This window comes from Mangifera indica, chromosome 14 (assembly GCF_011075055.1).
Source record: "Mangifera indica cultivar Alphonso chromosome 14, CATAS_Mindica_2.1, whole genome shotgun sequence".
Classification (NCBI taxonomy): Eukaryota; Viridiplantae; Streptophyta; class Magnoliopsida; order Sapindales; family Anacardiaceae; genus Mangifera; species Mangifera indica.
Genome location: NC_058150.1, coordinates 1,121,759 through 1,145,154, shown reverse-complemented (window position 1 = coordinate 1,145,154; position 23,396 = coordinate 1,121,759). Strand labels below are relative to the sequence as shown.

The window sequence follows — 23,396 nt, the reverse complement described above, 5'->3', positions numbered from 1 at the left end:
TGAGATTTTCTTGTCACGTATGGTTAATATGTCTCATTCTATGCACTTTTATGTGTCTTCACCTATTTTTGATTTATAAAAGAATAGAATAAAGTTATTGTATAGCTATTTGTTTGTATTACAAATAGAAATTGATTCCAAAATAATTATATTGTTAATTGTAGGGATTAATTTATCAATAAAATAAACAGTGATAACAACTAGGGTTGAATGTAATCTAAGCATGAATCGTAACTCGGATTAAGCCAACCAAGTTTTAGTTAATTCAAATATTCAAATTTGAGCTTAGTTTAAATCAAATCCAAAGTCAAGTTGTTTTCGAGTATTGATTTTACAAATTTAGTAGAGTTCGAGTTATAAAAAATTAAGCTTGTCGATTTCGAATTGAATTTTTTTATTCAAATTGATCTCGAATGTTTATACCCAATTCGAATTGAATCCAACTCTAATAACAATCTAACATTTCAATTAGATTATTTTTTTTAAAGTTTTTATCTTATTGTCAATTTTTTAAAAATATTTTGTATGTTACTTTTATTTTAATTAAAAGGAAAGATATTTTTATTCTAAAGATAAAATTATAACAAAATTAATGTTACCGTTCAAATCTTTTAATGTCAAACTGTATGGGGATAATAAAATATTATCAATTCCAACGAAGTTAAGGATTAGCTTAACCAATTCCACCTTTGTTGGATACTTTTGAGATAGAATATGAATGTGAATTTGAGTCAAATGGTGAAGCATTTTCAAATAATTGCCACCTTTGTTGGATACTTTTGAGCACTTCATAAAGAAAAGGCCAAAGGCATGGAGGGGTCTAAATTTGTCTTGGACCTACATAAATCTTGTTTCTATTCTTTTTTGATTTGTTCTTTTATTTGTTTAATACCGTCCATTTAAACTATCGAAAAAACCTAACCGCACCCTTAATCAAATAAAAATTTAAACAATGTATAATCAAACAAAATTGTGATATAATGATATAATATTGAGATTTAATTCATGTTAACGACAACACGATGCTTTAGTTATACTGAACCAATGAATCATGCAAATAGCTTATTGCATGGTTTTTGTATTCGAACCAAATATTGATCTAGTGAAAAAATTAGTTGAGATTAATCGAAGATCGGATTAATAAATTATATAAGAGTGATATTGTATTTTTTATTTTGTTAATAGATTAAACTATTTTATATATGAGAGTAATTTTGTGTTTGCATTTTATTAAATATTTTCATCCTAACAATTTTGATTCTCACTTTTTTATTAATTTTAAATATATAATTTTGAAAAAAATTTGAAATTCAAGGGTTGGAAAATGACACATGTTTAACTGTTCAAAATGACCAAAAATTTTAACTATATTTTGATTTTTTTGTTAGTAAATTTAAAACTAGCGGAAAATAACTCATTTTAATTTAATTATTTAAATGAAAATATCAATTAAAATTAAAATAATAACAAAAAAGAAAAAATAAATTACTTTATTTATTGCAGCTTGAATGAGTTGTTGCAAATGAACTTTATCGCACGTGTCTTACCTACTCTTTTCTGCACGTGTGATTTCCTTGTACAATTTTCTTGTCAATGTATCCACCAATCACATGCCTCCTTACAAAACTTTCCTTCTTTAAATTTGACAAAAAATCATAAATATTAAATTTTAATTTATTTTTTAGAATTTTATATATTTATAATTATCCACGTGGAATTAGATTCCTATTTATCTAAAAAATTATACAAAAAATTGGCATGTGGATGGGGTAGAATCCTCTGTGTGTGGTTGTAATAGTTAGCATAAGCCAAATAAGTAATAAAATAATTACAATAATTAGATATTAATAATTAATTATAGTAAGCTGTTTAATAATAATTAAAATAATTTGCTTTAAAAATACAGTCCCGTTCAGTCTTCCTCTTCCCTCCCACAATTGTTTCTTCACACATATCTCATTCTCCCTGCATTCATCCAATTCAAATTCTCTCTCTCAATTTCTTCTTTATTTTTTTCCTCTTCATCGACCTCATTGTTTGACTGTGAGATGTCGTCGTTTTTATTTCTAGATTGAGATTGGAATTAGATTATTGGTTTCCTGGATTCAAATCGAATTTAAGATTTCTATTTCTTTTTTTCCTGAGGAAGTGTGAGAAATCGCTGGAAAATTAGATAAGATTTGGAGTTTTTTTTAATAATTTTTTTCTTTTGTAGTTTTGAATCTCGTTGATTTGATAGAGTTTGTATTCTTACTCGAGTAAAACGAAAGATTTGTAGGAGAATATCGAAAAAGGGTGAGATATTGTAATATATTATTGTTGTTGTACTTTCCTCCGTTTTCTGGAGAGCCGAAGAAGTCCGGAGAGGAAGTATGTTGGGAACTAATTTACAGTTCAGGCGTGTACGTGGCGAGGATCGGTTTTACATGACTGTGAAGGCGAGAAGGAATCAGAACCAATTGCAGAAAAAACAAGCAGCAGCAAAAAGTGGCGAAAATGAGAGTGTATCACCGGAAAACACCAAAGACAGTGTTGTGAAGCCTTCAATTTCAAGTGACGTTTCAGTACCTGAACCATCTGTAGTCTCTGTTAGTAACCTTGATAGATTCTTGAAATTCACCAGGCCTTCCGTACCGGCTCAATATTTATCTAAGGTTGATTTCAATTTAATTTAATTTAATTTTTAAGTTGATGGTTCCTTTATTTTTATGTTAATTTAATTGCTGAGAAAATGCAGTAAAGGTAGGGATAAATTATTTGATGAATTGTTTCCTCAATCTATATGCATAGAAGAATTTGAATCTGCTGAATTGTGATTTTCTTTATATGCAGACATTAAAATTGTCAAAACTCTGGTTAGCCTGGCATTATGTGATTATTTGGCTTAACTAATATGAATTTATAGTTATACAGAGATTTGTATTGTGGGTAGTCGTAAGCAGGGAAGCCTACAGTTATTATTCTTATGGTTTTTTCCTCGTATCCCTGTGTTTTGTCAACTAGTTTTATAGTTTTTGGTTTTCTATCTTTATAGTTTCTGGATTTTTAGTAAATTGTGTTTGTTGTGTTTGTGTAGACCACAGTGAGAAGTTGGAGAACTGGCGGTGAAGAGTTTCAGCCTTACTTCACATTGGGTGATCTGTGGGAGTCCTTTAAGGAATGGAGTGTCTATGGGGCTGGAGTGCCTCTGGTACTTGATCAGAGTGATTGTGTTATTCAATACTATGTCCCTTATCTGTCAGGAATCCAATTGTACGGTGAATCTACTCAGTCAGCTGCTATGTCAAGGTATTAGTCTTATCTTATGTTTGTTTGTACATATATCGGCCGATATGGACTTCAGCTATATGAATATATTTTGTTTGAGCTTCAGCTGCAACTATGGTTGGATATCCTTTTTTGATATTTCCTGTGATTATATTGTGTTTGTTCATTGATCTTCATAATATGGGCAATGGAAGTATAGTTATGATTAGGTTTTCTGAACCTTTAATCATGATGAGTAATGTCTTAATTCTTGTACTTCATCACCTGTGTCGTCTCTCTCACTTTTTTAAAATACCATTTTTCCTGCTTGTTATTTGTCCTGCTCTAGTGCTTGTGTTGTAGAAGAATTATATTGGTTTGCATATTTTACTTGTTCTCCTAAGTGAGGACTTGATCCATTTTTTAAATTGTTTTCGTTGAAATATTGCATTGTGCTCGTTGTTTAAAGGATAGATGTACTTTTATAATATATTATTCTATTTTGCATGCTGCTGCTATTCTTCCAGCTGCCATTTGTTTAGTCGTGTATGTTGAATATATTAATTTTATTTTAATTTCCAATCAGTCAAAATAGCTGAATGTGTTATTAATTTAATCAGTTTCCATATGTTGCCTAGTTTAGGAAACCTTTTTTCCATTTACTCATCTTTCACAAAGTGCAGCTGTCTGATTTGTAGCTTACATGAACTTGAATGCTACATCTTTTGTTTTGTGTTTATCCGTCCTTGATTTACCCGTTAACTTTGGAGTTACTTCTTCATGCAATCACTAACTCCTTAGTGTCCCCAATTTTCTGTTTGAAGAAAAATGCTTAATAGATTAGTTCAGTTTCTACCTGAAGGTTGAGAAGTGAGAAAAATCTATTTTATTACATGTAATGGTGCGAAGTTTTGCAAATTTATATTCTGGTTAAAAGGTATAAGAAACTGAAGAAATTCAAAACTGTTAATATGGCTATTGGCATTACTTTTAGAAGCTTTCCAATGCCGAAAGACATAGTCTGCCTTTTCTTGAATAGGTCAGCTAAATCAGAATGATTTTACTTATGTAAAAGAATCTACTGGATAACATTTTCTAACATACCAGTTGGCAAAGTGAATACTTCGATGTCACTGTTGGGCCATAGAATATTTCTTTATATTTTCATGGTTTAACTTTGCGTAATTGCTTCTTGAGCTACAGTAGGGCTAAATAATTGTTTTTCATCTTAATATTTCAAACCTGTTATATTTGCTTTTATTGTGTTGCATTTGTAATCCTGTAAATAAAGATATCTCTTCTAACACTTTGACAAAGCATCTTCATTTGTGATGGTTTAATCAAATTCATATTGAAGTAAGCAGATTCCCATGCAGTCCTTGATAATGTAGGTTTCATTTTTGTTGTGTATGTCATAGCTTATTAGCCTATCACCAAATTTGACTTGATTATATGGGCAGGCTTGCTGTAGAGGATAGTGATGGTGAGTACTACAGGGACTCAACTAGTGATGGAAGCAGCGATTATGAATCTGAGAAAGGCGTTAAATTTTCAAGTGTGCAGCAGGGTTGCTATAATCTAACAAATGATATTCCTTCTAGAATGGGCCGTTTGTCAATAAGTGATGAAAACAATGCAATGCAAGAAGGCTTTTCTAGTGATGATAGTGAAAGTGGGAGTTCTCCAGGCCACCTTTTGTTTGAATATCTTGAGCAAGATACTCCTTATAGCCGTGAACCATTAGCTGACAAGGCATTTTATTTGCACGTTTCTTTATCATTTGGTAAATTTTTGTCCGACTTTTATATCCCTTGCCTTATTTTTTTGTCTTTTTAATTGTGACAGATATCAGATCTGGCATACCAATTTCCTGGGCTGAATACATTAAAAAGTTGCGATTTGCTGCCTGTCAGTTGGATAGCTGTGGCATGGTAGTATTAGTGTGATCATTACAATTATTTGCTGTGCATAGCAGATGGATTTATTTCTTGTCTTGGACTTTTTGTAGGTATCCTATATACAGAATACCTACAGGGCCAACTTTAAAAGATTTGGATGCTTGCTTTCTGACATACCATTCCCTTTCCACGCCTTTGAGAGGTAATATTAACATGAAAGTTTTATGGTGGGTAGGAAATCTATTTTGTATAAACCTTTCAATTCCCTAGCCTCATTTCTTACTCACAATTTTGAGCTTGGCGTGATAGCTATGAAATGAACCTGAACTTCATCTCACAAAAATCAACTAAACAAATTAAAAGAACAGAAAATGATAAGAGAAACTGAACTGGTTACCTTGACCTTGGTTGATGAAATGTAGGCCAAATTTCTGCTCAAGTTTGATCAATTTAACAAGTGTAACTAATATAGAATTTTCTTACAAGAAAAAATTAGCAAACAATTTCATAGTTCAATTAAACCTTGCATATCATACGATATGCATTGTGATAATGTATTGTCTCGTGTTATATATCAAACTGAAATTAGAAGGTATGAATCTTAACAATTGACTTGAAGATTTATCCATAATACGATTATTTGTAATACCTATTCATAAATGATTTGAGGTCTCGAACTTTCTATGTTGGCAAATTGTTAGTTCTTCAGAGGAAGGAGGAACTTGCTTTTACTTTTTTGAGCCTGATGATTTGCTGTCTCATGAGTGACATCTTTATTGTGCCATTGGGAAGATGCAAATTTTAATTATCGTTTTCCATTCCTTGCATTTTATTACTTTGTTAAAATACCCATTAATTTAAAAATTTATATACTTTAGCATGTCTTTCAGAGTGCGCCGCTCAGTTTTGTAAAAAAGTTTGTTGCAAGAAATTCAAATAGACTCATCCTGCCTTCTGTTGTGATATTATATGACGAATCAGATTATTACTTGTGCAGGAAGCGGAACTAGCCAGGCTGTCTCAAAGATTTCCATACCTATTTTTGGAATGGCATCCTATAAATTCAAAGGATCAATGTGGACACAAAATGGAGTAAGTGAGCATCAATCAGCAAATTTCCTGGTGCAGGCTGCAGAGGACTGGCTGAGACAGCTTCATGTCAACCACCCAGATTTCCAGTTCTTCACTTCACATGGAATGTACCACAGGTGATTTGAGTGATTATTGATTGCATGGAATATTTATGCGCCAAGTGCCTTAAAAGATTCAGCATTAAGATGGCATAATACTTTCGGGAGTTTTTATGATTCAGATTTCCTGTTAATGTTCACAAGTTAAAAAAAGTGAATACTAGAAAGGGCAAAAAAAAAAAAAAAGGGAAAGAAATGAGTAAAAGAGTGGAAGTTCATGGCATCAGAGGAAGCCATAAAAGGGGTAGTAGATAAGACAAGAAATCAAAGACGAAAAAGAATTGAGGCAAGTGAAAATGAATATGACTGCCAATTTGAGTAAATTTTATATGTTAATGTTATGATGGGAGGTGAAAAAATAGTTATATTTATAGGTTTCCTTGGGATTTTTATTTCTTTGTATATTAGGCTGGTGTCTCCCCTTTGATGTACTAACTTTGTTGTTCAATAGTTGAATAACGGAGGGAAGGAAAAAAATGAAAATATTGAACTCTTTGGTTTTTGCATTTAGAAATCGTGGGTTTGTGTTAATATTTTATAACAAACGGTAAGCATCATATGATATGATATATATAAAAAATAATATGTATTATAATATATATTTAAAATTATACGATATTGTATCGTATTGTATGAATGATAAATTTTTTATTTTTAACAGGTTTTTTGATATATTTTAAGATAATAATAAGATAATTATAATTAATTATTATTTTTAAAAGGATAAATTTTATGATATGATATATGATATGGAAATTAAGTTTTTAATACCCAATATGATATATGGTTTGATCACTGTGTGCTCAATTATTGGTTAAAATTTAATTGTTGAAAAGCCTAAACCCTTGGAAAGGGAGGAATTGAAGAAAGCTAAGCACAAACAAATGAAAGCGGCTCTATTTTGTTAGTGAGTGTTTTGTTGAACTTGCAAGTTTGCAATTCAGTTAGAGTAAAATCTGAATAAATCTTTAAAAATTTCAGGTTTTACACGTACACCTTTCAAATATTACTATTTTCTTTTGAATAGAGGATGATTGATAAATGTGTAATTTATGAAGTTTAAATATATATATTTTTTAAAGTAATGGAATTTAAAATAATTGTTTGGACTCAGTACAAGCTCCATCCAAGAGCTTCCTCATTCAATAGAGCTCAAGCTTAACTTTAATATAATTTAATTAAATTTGAGTTAAATTATTCAAGTTTGATTCGAATTTATAATATTTAAATAAATTTATAATAGTCAATTTGGTAAATAGTATAATTATTAGTATCATACGATATAAATAAAAAATGATATATATTATGAGATATATTATAATTAGTATAATATAGTAGATATATCATATGATACAATATAATATATATTATCAATACGAATTGATATATTTTTTAGAGAAAATAATTATATAATAGTAATGTATGTGAAAAATTTTAAAATTTTAAAGATGTTTATAATATTTTTTAAAATGATGAATTATCAGTTATAGTTTTTAATTATTTAATTATTTTATTTCTTACAAATTTTATTATATGATATTATATAATACAATAATATATACTATTAGATTAATATGGGGAATAGAATTAAAGGGATAAATATTTCTAATAAACGATATACTGAGAAAGACAAGTGTCAAACTCTAATTCGAATTGAACGATAAACATTTGAAGCTGTTTATTATTGTTACTCTTTTTGTCTTTTGTTGGCATTAAAAGAATAATTAAGGACAAATACGTTAAAAACTTCAAACAAAGAGCCGCTTTCACTGCGATAAAATGACGAAACGTAAACAAACCCGAGAAAACCAAACAAATCTCCCGAGAAATTTAAAACTAGCCGTTGGCATCCTAAAATCAAATCCCATTGGTCACACACACTTACTCATGAACAGCTTTTCATTTCATTTCACAAAATTGAAGCCTCCCTTTTCATCCCCCTCTCTCTCTGTCTTACGCTCCATTACCGATTCCATTTCTCTTTCCCTCTGTGTTTACAAGCTCGCTGTTCAGATCTGAACTTTACCCAGATCGCCGTTTCACTTATTCTTCATGTGAGGATAAAAGTTTACGTTTTTATTTTTATTTGATCCTATTAATTTACTTTCCTTTTAGAAGTGAATGGGAAATGGGTATTAAGCTGAATCTAATTTCTTTCCTTGTACAGAATCATATTTTCTTGCTGTAAAACATTCCATTTATGAAAAACTCTTTGTTTATGAAATTTCCTTTTAGAGAATTTTATCTGTCAATCATTTGCAGCAATCGATTGTTTTTGAATTTTGGAAACTTGATTTTGATCATGCAGCTCATTTTAAGTACATAATTTAAAGTGGACAAGAAGATGACGGCGAGAACTCCAGGAACCCCAGCTTCAAAGATAGAGAAGGCGACACCAGTGTCCACTCCTGGGGGCCCAAAAGCTAGTGAAGAGAAGATTGTAGTTACCGTAAGGTTAAGGCCGCTTAACAAAAGGGAGCTGCTAGCCAAAGACCAAGTGGCTTGGGAATGTGTTGATGATCACACTATTGTGCATAAACCGCCACCTCAAGAACGTGTGCCCCAACCGGTTTCTTTTACATTTGGTGAGTTGTATGGCACTGAATTACGGATTCCGTAACGTTACCAGGAGACTGTTTCTGATACTGGGATTTTACCTCTGGCTAATTTTATTGATGGATGTTTTTTTGGTCTTACAGATAAAGTATTTGGGCCTTCCTGCTTAACTGAAACTGTATATGAAGGAGTAAAGAATGTTGCTTTGTCTGCTTTGATGGGTATCAATGGTGATGAACTGGTAACCTTATCTGAACATGTTTGTTAGTTGACTTTTAGCAAATTAATTTATGTACTTTTGGGGTTATTGCAGCTACCATATTTGCATATGGGCAAACTAGCAGTGGGAAGACATATACCATGAGAGGAATAACGGAGAAAGCTGTTAATGATATCTACAGCCATATAATGAATGTGAGATTTATTAGAATCAATTGTTTGTTTTTCACTTAATTTGGTTGATAGAAGATGAAGATATGATTTTCAAAATCAGATTCAATAATGAGACTGATCTCATCAAGAGAAGGTTGTGTGTTTAAGCTGATATATATATATTTTTGTCTATAAATCCAGACCCCGGAGAGAGATTTTACAATTAAGATTTCTGGGCTAGAAATCTATAATGAGAATGTTAGGGACTTGTTAAATTCAGAGTCTGGCCGCAATCTCAAGCTTCTAGATGACCCAGAGGTATTGCTTTTGTAAATTCTTTTTACTTGTACTATTGAATCGCTTATGCTTGTAACTTTTATCTTCCCTTTTCCTACTTATTCCGATCATTCATTGTATTTTTTACAATCTTTGTTTACAGAAAGGTACTGTGGTTGAGAAATTAGTGGAGGAAAGGGCAAATAATGATGAGCACTTAAGGCATCTGATCAGTATTTGTGAAGGTAATTTGTGAAGCTCTTGTTTGGATTTGAATCAGCTATCTTCTCAAGAATGTGCTAAGTAGTTGACTAATTATTAATTTGTGTATTGCAGCTCAAAGGCAAGTTGGTGAAACAGCCCTAAATGATACTAGCTCTCGGTCACACCAAATAATAAGGCTGGTAAGCTTTAGGGACTGTTATTTCTGTTATTAAAATGGAGATCATAATTTTCTCAGAGTAACTTATCGTGAGGTTTTGGATTGAAAATGCAGATTATAGAAAGCACTCTCCGAGAAAATTCAGATTGTGTGAGATCTTTTGTTGCAAGCTTGGTAAGAAATAATGAAATCCTCAACTTTCTTTTATTCTTTCGTGTTATTGTGATATTTTCTGATCATTACTCTTGGAACAATTACTTGCAGAACTTTGTGGATTTAGCTGGAAGTGAACGAGCCTCACAGACACATACAGATGGTGCTAGGCTTAGGGAAGGCTGCCATATTAACCTTAGTTTGATGACTCTGACAACTGTAATCAGAAAGCTCAGGTTAGGATTTCCCACTGAAAATTTTCTGTTCTTCTAGTTGATAACAATTGAGTGATAGTAATGGAAAGAAATCTTTTCTAAATTGTTGTAAAATTGATATTATATTTTTCAAGCAATTAATTGATTTCCTTTTTGCCTTGGTGAACTGTTTCCATCTGTAGTGTTGGAAAAAGAAGTGGCCATATTCCCTATCGAGACTCGAAGCTTACTCGTATATTACAACACTCTCTAGGTGGGAATGCACGTACTGCAATCATTTGCACTTTAAGTCCAGCTCTAAGCCATTTTGAGCAATCTCGAAATACTCTCTTTTTTGCCACCCGAGCAAAGGAAGTGACAAATAATGCACATGTGAACATGGTATTGCTTCATTATTCTTACCCTGTAGTAGTTTTTCTTGTGAATTGCATATAACGCCTTGAGAACTAACTTCAATCTTTTTCATTGAAAATTTCATTAGGTTGTTTCAGATAAGCAGTTAGTGAAACATTTGCAGAAGGAAGTAGCAAGATTGGAAGCAGAGCTACGAACACCTGATCCATCAAGGGAAAAAGATCTGAAAATTCAGCAGGTAGAATTCCCATGCTGGTCTGGCCTGGTTGAGTACTAAAAGAGAATAACAAATTTTAATACTTAAGCTCTTATTGTCTTATTATAATGTCTAGATGGAGATGGAAATTGAAGAACTAAGACGCCAAAGAGATATGGCACAATCTCAGGTGGATGAGTTGCGTAAAAAACTTCAGGAGGACCAGCAGGTCTCTCTCCCCCTCTCCCTCTCTGTGTATTTCAGGCTCTTTTCCCTTTTTATGGTCAATTACAAGTTACTCATTCGTTTTTGTATAATAATGGTTCAGGCTCCAAACCCAGTAGAAATGCCCTGCCCGTCAGTGAGGAAGTGTCTCTCTTACTCTGATGCATTGCCACCAACTTTTGATGGCAAGGAGCTTGGCCATGGTGAGAGAACGAGGAAAGCAATGTTAAGGCAGTCTATAAGGCAATCATCAGCTGCTCCTTTCAGTCTGATGCATGAGATTCGCAAGCTTGAACACCTTCAAGAACAGCTTGGAGAAGAAGCAAATCGAGCTCTTGAAGTGCTACATAAGGAAGTAGCTTGCCATAGACTGGGCAATCAAGATGCAGCTGAGACAATTGCTAAGCTGCAAGCAGAAATAAGGGAAATGCGTTCTGTTCGGTCAGATCCAAAAGAAGTTGAAGTTGAAAGTGTAATTGCTCCTAATAAGAGTGTTAGTGCCAATCTCAGGGAAGAAATAACAAGACTTCATTCACAGGGCAGCACCATCGCAGATCTTGAGGAGCAACTGGAAAATGTTCAGAAGTCTATAGATAAACTAGTAATGTCTCTTCCAAGCAATAATATTCAACAATCTGACACTGAAGCGATTCCCAAGGTTAAGAGTCAATCAAAGAAGAAAAAATTGCTTCCTTTAGCAGCAAGTAATGTTGTCAATCGGCAAAATTTTATAAAATCTCCTTGCTCCCCTCTATCAACTTCCCAACAAATTTTGGATTCTGAGATTGAAAATAGAGCTCCAGAGAATGATGATATGATGTCCAGTGATAATCTGCAAGAAATTGAGAAAGAAACTCCCACAAAGAGTGAGGAAGGTGGAGATGCATCATCAAAGGAAGGCACTCCAGGTTATCGGCGTTCAAGTTCAGTTAATATGAAGAAAATGCAGAAGATGTTTCAGAATGCAGCTGAGGAGAATGTAAGAAGCATAAGAGCATATGTAACAGAACTAAAAGAACGTGTGGCAAAATTGCAATACCAAAAACAGCTACTTGTTTGCCAGGTATGTAATTTCTTTCTTGTAAACATCAAATATATTTCAATTTATTCTTACATTTTCATTCCATAAACTGAAGGAACCTGCATTTGTGATGCCCCTAGGTGCTTGAGATGGAAGCAAATGAAGCAGCTGGATATCATTTGGAGGATGAAGAGAATACAATTGATCCACAGGAACCCCAAGTTGCATGGCATATAACTTTTAAGGAGCAGAGGCAGCTTATAATTGAGTTATGGGAAGTGTGCTTTGTTTCCATCATTCATAGGACACAATTTTATTTGCTATTTAAGGGAGATCCAGCTGATCAAATATACATGGAAGTGGAGCTTAGGCGCTTGACTTGGTTGCAGCAGCATTTGTCAGAACTAGGAAATGCAAGCCCGGCTCATGTGGGAGGTGAACCCACCATCTCTCTTGCATCAAGGTAATAGTCTTTCTCTTGATGAAAAAATATCTGTGTTTCTTTTAGCTGTTAGAAACATATTGAGAAATTCGATTAACTATTTTGTTCTTTCTCTGCAGTATTAGAGCATTGAAGCGTGAGAGGGAGTTCCTTGCCAAGAGGTTGACCTCGCGTTTGACAGAGGAAGAGAGAGATTCATTGTATATAAAATGGAATGTCCCGCTTGAAGGAAAACAGAGAAGGCTGCAGTTTGTAAACAAGCTCTGGACAGATCCTCATGATGCCAAGCATGTACAGGAAAGTGCTGAGATAGTGGCAAAGCTTGTAGGATTTTGTGAAGGTGGCAACATGTCAAAGGAGATGTTTGAGCTCAATTTTGCTTTACCAACAGATAAGAGGCCGTGGATTATGGGCTGGAACCCTATTGCAAACCTTCTACATTTGTGAGAAACTACATTCTTTTTGTAAGTATTGCCCATTTTGTCCATGTAAATGAATTGCGAGGTCTTTCTCCGAATTTCTACTTCTTTTCACCAAGGTGTGACTGATGGGAACATTAGTTCCTTTTGTAGTTTTCCAATTTCAATAATAGAATTTAATTCATTTGCTTTTTCATATGAAATCTTCTCATCTATTCTCCAAGATTCCGAGGTTTCTGCATTGTTATTCATGTTCTTACAAAAGTCAGATTGGTCAAAAATGTCAATCAAGTAAGTAATTTATTCTTGCACTAATATTTATCTTCCATTCTTCCTAGAAGTGTCAGATGTGATGAAATACCTGGAATATTGATGCTGACTGTACCAAGTTCAGTGTGACATTGTTAAATGTTGGTATGCTTTATCAGTTATCTTGCGAATCTTTTCATCAGTTAGAATCACAGATGCTCATGAGCAAATTGCAACATATATGGATATACTCTGTTAGATGAGCTACGGCAGTAAAGGATGGCTTTTGGCATTTCATTTTTGAGCAATGCTATGTGTACCCATTTTTGGTACACAATTCATGTACACAATGATGTGTCATCATATAATTAGGTGATTTTAAAACATGTGTCATCATATGATAAAGAAACATCCAATCACATGATAACACCTCATCTGTGTACACAAATTGTGTACAAAAAATGGGTGCACATAGTGTTATTGTTCATTTTTACTGCTACATGTCTTATAATAAGTACTTGAGACTACATTTTATGTTACTGGATCGCTTGTTCACATGTCTTTGGTGATTGTCTATTCAGTCATAATCAGCTTAATATTCACATGAAACACCATAGGAGCTTGTCTGTTTAGTCATTATCACAAGGCATAATCATTCGATTGTGACCCGGTAACATACTGGTCCAATGCTTTGACCTACTGTAAAAATATTGTCCGTTTTAGATAAACAGTCTATCATGATTTTGCTTTTAGAATTTGTAATCTAAAACACGTTTTAATAGTTTAAAAGCTTACTAACTCTTTAACCACTATTATCTTATCATCCCCAAGCTATACCTAACATCTCTCTCATGTTTTGTTGACATCGAATTCATCTATGAGTGTTACAAATCTCTTATGATTTTGTTTACTAGACAGTCTATCGTGAGTTTGCTTTTAAAATTTATTATCCAAAACACGTATTAGTAGTTTAAAAGCTTACTAATTTTTTAACCACTATTGTCTTATCATCCCCAAGTTATACTTAATATCTCTCTCATGTTTTATCGATATCAAATTTGTTTATAAGTGTTACGGATCTCTTACCATACAATTTGAGTGTTACAAGCCCTTATTGCTAGGAATCAACACCATATCTAATGAGTTAATCTTTTGCGTGCAATGTGACAAAGAGATACTAGAGATGACACTGATAATTAATTCTGATTATGAAATACTGCCATTGCAAAAACTAGTAGGATACAACAGAAGCACACCAGAGACTGACATTGGTGACATGAGACACCAAGACTCAAACATTATTCTCATTACCACTAAGGCCTCTACTACACTTTCCACATTAAAAATATACCACCACACCAGACTTATTGTAATAAAATTCATCTAAATTTCTCTCCAACATTTTCTTAAGACCGTGTAGCAAGATGCATGCAGAGCAATGCAGTGCAGCAGAGAGAAATGGAGAGAAAAAGGACCTTTAAAGGTTATACATAGTGATCAATCTAGCACTTTGGGAAGGGAGTGCCACAAGTGCTGGCAACATTCCTAGCATTTGGGGTGTTTACAAACTTGCTCAGGTTTGGGTTCTTGAGGTACTGGCAAAGACAAGGCTTTTGCTCCTTGATCTTGCTGCAGCATAGCTGAGATGGTGGAGTTTTGGATGTGATGGCACTCACACAAGAGCTCAGCTGTGTTGGGCTGCATGTCACTGCCATTGAAACCTGTGCTTCAGCCATAAGTACCAGCACTAGAAGACTCCAAATTGCTACATATGATGCCTTCATTTTCACTAATTTGGGAAGGTTGTCAATGCTTGCGTATTTGTGTTTGTGGGATTGATGCCATTTGGCTTGGTTTCCATGCTAATTTATAGCTGGGAAAAGTGGTGAAAAGCAAGAATGGAAAGCATTTTCCCACCGTTACACCATTATTTGGGCTGGTAAACAAGGTAAAAGCAATTGTTAAAAACCTGGAGTTTGACTTAATAATGAGTATTAATTTATATATTAATAATGACATCTGACCATGTGATTGAATAATTTTTTAATCAAAAATAAAATAACACTCAATCATATAATCATATATCATCATTGATATACAAATTAGTACACATTATTAATACACATAGTTTTGTTCAATATATATTAGTACACATAATTATAGGTTTTACCTTGTTTTGTTCAAACAAGGTAAAAGCAGGTAGAGTAGAGTCCTAACCGTTGTATTTGCTTAAGTGACTTCTGGAAGGTTCATACCCCTGCCCCCATGTGAGATCAATGAGGACTATGCGATAACGTCTAGCTATTAGCCTAATCCCTCCGCTGCCACTACAAATCTTCCTTAATCACCTTCTAAAAATCTGCACTTCTTGAATTCGGATAACTCTTTATAGAATTTGGATAATTAATCATTCTTGTTTTAGTTTTGTTGCAGGCTACTTGATTTGTGAAACGCACGCTAGCATGATAACAAGAATGCTGGTATGAGAATCAACTGAGAAGCTTATCATTGCAAGTGTGCACTCATATACTTTGCATCAATAACTCTTCATTTCATGATCTTCTGATCACTAAATTAAGTTAATAAAAAAATTGTCCTCCCAGCAAGCCTGATAAATCCACCATGATTAACCTGAGATTAACAATGATTAACTGCGGTAGCCCAATTGAGCATGAAAGTGGAGCCAAGACACACACTGTGTTGCTTTCGGTGATATTGCATGAAGCATGTTCTCATCCATAATTTGACCTGCACTTTTGACATTTATATGATCATGATTGTAATCATTCAAGCTCATTGTATGCCTTTGTTTAGTCATATAAACTATATTCCAAAAGTCTACTTTCGGATGTGAAATCTGAGTCTCAAACATTACACTTAGGAGACGTTTGGTTTGGATAATGTTTTATTACCAAAATAGAAAGATTACTTTGAAGATAGAGTACTTAAAAGATTACTGGATATAAATTATTGCTATGTTTGATAAAATTTGATAGGTATAAATAATTATTGTGTTTGGTTAAAGGTAATAAAATATTACTAGTAAATTATTTTACTTAAATGCCCTTAAATATAATTATTTTATATATATATTTTATATTATTTATCATATTAATTAAAAATAAATTTATTTTTATATAAAAAAATTAATAAATAATAATATAATTATAATAAACTAAAGATTACTTCAGTAATCTTTAAATACCTAAGGTAAATATGGTAATCAGATTACCACCTATATTACCTGTCACATCAGCATTAGTAATAGAAGATTACTGTAATCTTTTATTACTGACAAACCAAACAAGGGAATAAAAGGTAATCTTACAATCTCCCAACCAAACGCCCCCTTAGATAGTAACATATTCATAAATAATATGTTTTGTATTGATATATTACTAATGTATGTTTTAGAGTTTACTGAACCTTGATAGAAGTGTTTTATATTATATTATTACGGTTAAGTCTCTCTACAAAACCTGAGACAAAATTAAAAAAAATCATAATAACTATTGAGTCAAATAAATTAGTAGTTTATTTTAAACCTATTACTTCTTCGTTGCTTGGGTGTCCCACTTTTGCTACTCCAACTATCATTGTTGAGTTTTTATTTACTGGTTTTAGTTTTGAGTCAAACAATTGTTCAAGATATCATAAAGTGCTCCGTGCTTATAATATCTGTATATAGTTTTATGGTTTTTTTTTTCTCTAATGTATAAGATTTAGGGAAAGTAATTTTTAGTCTGTCTCGATTAAGAGTGGATTTAAGTAAAGCTAATGTTATAAAGATGCTCGATCCATAAGCTCACAGACAGCTAGCATATAGAGATAAAAAACATTGTTTTAACTAATTAAGAAAAACTTTATTTTATGTCAATGTTACATTATATAAACAGAGCAAAATGACTTAGTTTTGCTACATTAACATAAAATCAAAATGATATCGTTTATTGAACTCATCTCGTATGAACTCAAGCTTGTATCTATAATTCCGAACTCATACAAGCTAAATTCAAGCATCATCCACTGTATTAAGCTCGAGCTTGAACTCATATTCTTTAAAATTTATCGAAATCAAACTTATATTAGAACTCAACTCCCCTTATGCCAAGGAGAGCACAAGTAAATCCAATTCAAATCCACCCTCAACCTTCATAATCTTTCTGGATTCTCTGCTCCCATTTTTTAAGTCAAAATTAGAGTGCTTGACATCATGATGTAGGCCATGAATAAATCATGCCAAACTTAACTTTATATCTTCACACTTTACGCAAAGACTTCTACTTTATTAAAGTGGAAGGCGCCGCAATTATTAGCATGTTTTAACTACATTCTGCTTGCTCTTTACCACATCCCTGCAACTACTCTCCGTTGGCATTTCCTCCATCAATGGTCCAGTAAAGTTTCTACAATTGTAGTTCCAGGATTGCAAGAAAATCTTTGTTGCCACAAGCCAATTATACAGGTTAAATTTATTTGACAGTCTCCTCAGAGACATGTAAATCATGCAAGACTGATATAATATATCTTGATTTGTTGATCGCATATAAGATTAGCACACTGCATTCAACCCAGATTCTATTCTATTAAAATATTGCATTTCATATTATAAATGCAATGTACTATATTTATTAGAAAAATCACATCTATATCTTTTGATGGCAAATCTCAAGATAAATGTTATTCTAATCAGGTTTAGATTCAAATCGAAATGAGACCAACAAAGGCAAGCTCAAGCTAGGCTAGAATCCCGAACAGCGAGCTCGAGTTTGTGGTCAAGTTGGCTGGAACAGTGGATGGTAATGTCAAAGAAGATAACAAGTCACTGAAAAAGGAGAAAAAAAAAATCATCTAAGAAAAAGAGCTTTGGTGAAAAATTGATGGTAAACCCTAAAACCCGAGCCAGGTTGGAGCTTGAGCCATTAGCTTGAGTTCATTTCATTTGAGCTAAGGATGGATTCTAGCCCGAACCAGGTCAACTCAAATCCACTCCTAATTCTAAACTCTACTTAGTTTGGTTCAAAATGAAAAAGATGACAAATTACCCTGAATGAGGTTTGTAGAGTAAAATCTAGTAAGTGTTGCATAGACAGTGAAGTGGCTTATTGTCTTGTATCATTCGTTTTATGATGCATTATTAATCTTTAGAAGCTCACAATTAGCATTCTCAAACGATGTGGGATGTTCAAGCATTCCCAATCAATCAAGAACAAACGTCAATTGAAAAAGTATTGTAAAGTCTATGTAAAGGAATAGTTTAATCTTAAGACCGATGGGTTTATTGCGTCCAAGGAACGCTCGCTGACCATGGCAATGTTCATGGAGATGTAAATGCAGATATGGCAGAATTGTCAATAGACAAAACTTGGCCAAGCAATTACAATTCCAAAAAAAGTCATAATTTATCATTTCTGCAAAAAGGCCCTCAGTTTAGATCAAAAGAATAAAAAAAAAGATCAATACAATAGACTCACAAGATTGAAAAGTTATTGTTTCATACAAAAAGGGGAAAAAAATTGTTTCCCTTAAGCGGCAGGCTGAGAAAATTAGTTGATCAAATCAAAGGAGTTACTATTGTCAGTAAGGTTATAGAAAGCCTCTGGCTTAATGATTAAGAGACATCTGGCACAAATTCACGAAGATAAAATTCATATCAAAAGTTAAACAGTTTTCATCTAGGATTTCGTAGAGATTAAATAGAGATAAACATGAATACAGAATTATTCATGAAACATGGTATACCGTAGACAGACAGTTCTAAACCAATCATGTGTTAATTGGACTGGAAAACTCAACAAACAACACTATGCACTGCAGCACTAGAAACCATTGAAGAATATCTTTTCTCCAAACCCATAATACAAGTTGCAATAATGGTTCTGTAACTCTTACCTCCAAACACCAAGCAAGTTAGGACCTTTGATGTCACGCTTATTTACTTGCTACCAATCCCCAAAAATCAGAGGCTGGCATTATTATTAACCACGAGCATGGTCAAACTGAAAAATCAGATTAACCTGCTGACAGCTTAGAGTTCCAGAATTACCAAAGCAACCAAGTTTTCTGCAAATAATTTGGTATGGTCAGCATTAGTGAAGTCAAGAAAATGGCAAAGATGTCATAAAGGGGATAGACAATGAAATTCAAGTACATGTAATAAAATTATGGAAGTGCCCAAATTAGTAATAAAATCATGGAACAGGTCCAATATAGACAAAAGAATACACCAAACTTCTAAACAGCTTCAAGATGTAAATGGTCACAAGCAAAATATTTCTAGGGTCCAGCAGGATTAATTATAAAGGCCACCTGGGGTTTTAACAAAAGTAAGGAGAGACTTATTCCATGGTTTAGTTTTCTGTCCCAAAATTTTGAAAAGTACTGATACAGTTAACAGTTAACTGTTAAGCATGGACAATTCAATGTGATAAATGGTGTACAAATCTGATCTATATGAAAGTGATGCTAATGCTCAGAAACAGTGACTTGAGCCAATTTGTGAAGTAAAATTAAAAGGATGGGAACTTCTTAGTCCACACTTGTCAAGAACATCTGGAAGATTTTGGCAATTCACTAAACCATTCACCAAATTCTGCTCAACAAGTTTTTGCCAATTTGTAAGCATACATGAGTATACCGGTATACATATCCCCCAAATCCCACCTCATAGGTAAAGTGAAAGCCAATGCAAAATTTTCAAAACTTTAAAACGTATTAACCCAACTTTTGAACCCTCACTTTTGAAGAGACAGATCAATCTGATCTATGAGTTTTGTCACAAAATTAAGATTACATATCTAGTTACAAGTGGTCTTAGGTTGTAAACTATGGCCTACCATGCAAGATTGTCCCAATGAAGGAAGCCACCATGACCTCTTGCATTCGCAAACTTGTAAACAGCGCCAGACACTAGCCAAAATATGCAAGGGATTATTAAACTGTTGAATCATGTAACTATGATGTTCAAAGGTACAGGATAATTTTTTAATAGTAAAACCAAGTCAGATACATTGTCAAGTTCAGAAGTTATGCTGAGAATACCTTCATAACCCTCAAGAACAGGATCTTCAGCCAGAAGTAGAGGTGTATCTAGGTCAATGAATCTGTACCAAACACATGCTACTTAAAACTTAAAAAATAATTTTATGGTGTAGATGATCAACTTAAATGGGAACTCGTACATAAATATTCAAGTTTATGTAAACAACTGTTTCAACTAAAGAGGATTATGATACTTACTTGAAATAGCCAAGGCCAGCTGCAAGGTGGCCAGCAAAGCCCATGGCTAGTCTAGTTTCAACCATACCACCAATCATCAGGTCCAATCCAGATGCCCTGGCCACTTCAATAATTTCAAGGGCCCCAAGGACCCCAACTTTTGCTAGCTTAATGTTAATGGCATTGGCAAGATTTCCTTTTATAATTTTTTTGACATCATCCAAACCCCGACAGCTCTCATCAGCAGCAACAGATACCCCATACTTGTCTTTGGCAATATGACTAACATGACCAAGACCTTCCCAATCATCTCTATGCACTGGCTGCTCAAAAAGAACTGGACTCACTCCCATTTCTGAAAGAAAGAATATAGCTATAGTAAGCCCTAATAATCATAGGCATTTAGCATTCGAATAATTAGAAGTTTTGAAATGTAATGAATTGTTAAATTATATATGAAAAAGTAAACAAAGATTTAATATCAGATCATGCACAAGCCAATAGTTCTCTTCTTCATGATCATTTTTGTTTACAGCAGGTATGCCACACTTTACCATATAATTTTTCGAGAACTTCAATAGCTTCATTGGGTTTGTAACCCTCATTGGCATCCAGGATGAATGAACAATCAGGATGGACTGCACGTATCGCTTGCAGAACTTCTATGTCTGCCTTCAGATTCTTTCCCACCTTAAGCTTCAAAGTAGTGAATCCTTGTTTGCAGTACTTTGAAGCTAATTTGGCTGCTTCATCTGGGGAAACAATTGGAATCTGCAAATATGGAATAGGTGAGGCAACTACAGGAAGTTTCTAATTGCCTTGTTTTACCACAAAGTATACATATATCTAGATTGCAGTTTAATCACCAAACCCCTAATTTTGATCCTATTTCTACAAGATAAGTATCTCCACAAAAGGATGATTACAGTGAGTATGCAGCAAAAAAAAACTTACTGTTATATCAGTGGTTATATTATTTGTAGCTCCACCAAAAAGTCTCCACAAAGGCATGCTGATGCTATTAGCAACTGCATCAATCAGTGCCATCTCAACACCTGCCCTAACCTTCAATTGCAAGAAAATTTTGATAAGAACAGTGATAAGACTTCAATTTTTATAGAGATGGAGGTATCAAACTGAAAAAAGAAAAACCAAAAATTTCCATTGAACTTTATATAACTATTGGAAACTCTGCCCAGCCATTAAATTTCTTGTAAGAATTGTATCAATGCTGGAATCTATAAATGGATAACTAATGTTGAAAGCAAAATAAGGCATAAACTCTTCGCAGAATTAAACATGAAAAGTCCATCATAGAGGAATAAGATTGTTTTTGAAAGAACCATAACGAGTTTGTACAAGAGTGCCTCATGAATTTATACTGGGGCATATAGCTCCTTTAAGCCAGAAACCAAATTCAGTCACGACAACTAATTCAAAAATGTGCAAACTTTGTACTTCAATTTCATCAAAGAATAAATCTCTCTTTCATTACCAGCAACAATACAACTGAAAGCCAATCATTTCTAGTGGCCCAAGTCCCAACAGAGCAAGTGATCCAATCATAAAATTGGTAAAAAGAAAAGAAAAGATAAAAGTAGAACCGATTAAAAAGTTTCAAATCCTGTGCTTTCTTTTGTTTGGATTTACTAGAGAGTTACTAATTAGAGCAAGCGATGTACCAAGTATAATGAGCTAAAAATTCTCTCATGTACTAACTCACAATTCAAACAAAACCAATCAAGCAGTTAACTTTAATCAAATACAAACACCAAACACCCTAAAAGCAATAACCAAACCGTAAAAAAACCAGAACTTTCAACATCCTCACAAAGAATTCAATAACTAAATCAAACCCAAATTTAAAAAACACTAAAAATCTCAAGAAACACTCACAGAAGCAAACTGATGACCAGGAAGAAAAGCAGCAATCTTCTCAAAAACCAAACCCAGAGCCATGGCTGGACTCTTCTTCAAAACCTCACAAGCCTCGCCAGCTTTCACCATAGCAGTCTCTTGATCCTCAGCTGTCACATGAGGCAAAATAGGAGCCTCACCCCACCCAACACACCCATTATTGAGCTCTATTCGAATGGCCACGTTCTCCACTTTGTCGAGCCTTGAAGAGGCTATGGTAAAAGGAGCAATTAATGGCACATTCAACGGCCTGTTCTCAGCTCTCTGGACATCAACAATGAGGGTCTGTGTCAAATTTTTGAAGCCAAAGCTTGTAGATTGTCTTGGCGGGGCCGCTGATGCTGAAGATGACGATACTGCCATTTTGCAAATGGGTATGCGGAGGCTTGGAGTTTGAGGAAGAAATAATCCAAGTGAGATCATTTGGCTATCAGGGTTTTGATTTGATTGAGATTCTGACTATGAAAGAAAGCAAGTGCTTTGCAAAAGTGTTTTGAAGATGTCATATTCCCCGTCGCTGTTTCGATTGTTTTCATGCGAGTGCCCTGAGTCAACTATTTTCTATTTTCATTTTTTTTTTTATAATCGCAGCTTTTTTGTTTTGTTTTTTTAAGTAAAAATATATTTAGCTGGCCCACAGTTTTGTTTTTGTTTTTGTTTTTGCTTTTGCTTTTGATTCTTGCTTCGGTGGACCCACCTGCCCGATTTTAATTTTTTTAATATATATAAAATAAATAATAAATATTTAATTTATTATTAAAAATATCACTAAGCTGCCGACACTGTTTTCAAATTTGTTTTTATACAGACCCGACGAATTGGTGGTCAGATCTATGATTAAATAAATATATATGAGAGTATTATTCACCTAAATAAAATTATGACATGTATTTAATAGGTGGGTTTGAGTTAAATTAAGTTAAATTTGATTATTAACTCTATTAAATTATTAATTTGATTAAACTTAAATCTAAAAATATTTGATTTGTTAGACTTAAAAAATTTTAATTTTATTTAATTAAAATGATATTATTTTGATCAATTTTAATTATAATGGGTCAAGTTTA

General features: G+C 33.3%; 3 protein-coding genes across 5 annotated transcripts; 2 read left to right on the top strand and 1 right to left on the bottom strand.

Moving 5' to 3' along the window:
* The first annotated feature begins 1,917 nt into the window (after positions 1-1,917).
* Positions 1,918-6,826, top strand: LOC123196603. The gene is made up of 6 exons (XM_044610658.1): positions 1,918-2,654; positions 3,077-3,288; positions 4,707-4,998; positions 5,092-5,177; positions 5,255-5,346; positions 6,142-6,826. Exons 1-6 carry the CDS (start codon positions 2,373-2,375, stop codon positions 6,354-6,356), a joined length of 1,179 nt encoding a protein of 392 aa, XP_044466593.1. The 5' UTR covers positions 1,918-2,372; the 3' UTR covers positions 6,357-6,826.
* Positions 6,827-8,223: 1,397 nt separating this feature from the next.
* LOC123195743 (kinesin-like protein NACK1) lies at positions 8,224-13,141 on the top strand. The gene is made up of 15 exons (XM_044609563.1): positions 8,224-8,388; positions 8,643-8,919; positions 9,034-9,120; positions 9,204-9,304; positions 9,464-9,580; positions 9,702-9,783; positions 9,875-9,942; positions 10,035-10,094; positions 10,185-10,309; positions 10,471-10,669; positions 10,770-10,880; positions 10,975-11,067; positions 11,167-12,126; positions 12,225-12,547; positions 12,646-13,141. The coding sequence occupies exons 2-15, from the start codon at positions 8,679-8,681 to the stop codon at positions 12,971-12,973; spliced, it is 2,895 nt and encodes a 964-aa protein (XP_044465498.1). The 5' UTR covers positions 8,224-8,388; positions 8,643-8,678; the 3' UTR covers positions 12,974-13,141.
* A 5,676-nt stretch (positions 13,142-18,817) lies between these two features.
* LOC123196712 (L-Ala-D/L-amino acid epimerase) lies at positions 18,818-22,830 on the bottom strand. Of its 3 annotated transcripts, XM_044610804.1 has the most exons (7): positions 22,309-22,826; positions 21,367-21,477; positions 20,967-21,183; positions 20,434-20,767; positions 20,236-20,297; positions 20,031-20,103; positions 18,818-19,257 (listed from the first exon to the last, which is right to left on the bottom strand). In XM_044610804.1, coding segments are annotated over exons 1-7 (1,242 nt in total). In that variant the 5' UTR covers positions 22,753-22,826; the 3' UTR covers positions 18,818-19,256. The 3 variants fall into 3 exon arrangements, with proteins under 3 accessions (XP_044466739.1, XP_044466740.1, XP_044466738.1); XM_044610803.1 differs by lacking the exon at positions 18,818-19,257 and having other exon boundaries at positions 20,027-20,103; positions 22,309-22,827; XM_044610805.1 differs by lacking the exons at positions 20,031-20,103; positions 20,236-20,297 and having other exon boundaries at positions 22,309-22,830.
* Positions 22,831-23,396: the final 566 nt, after the last annotated feature.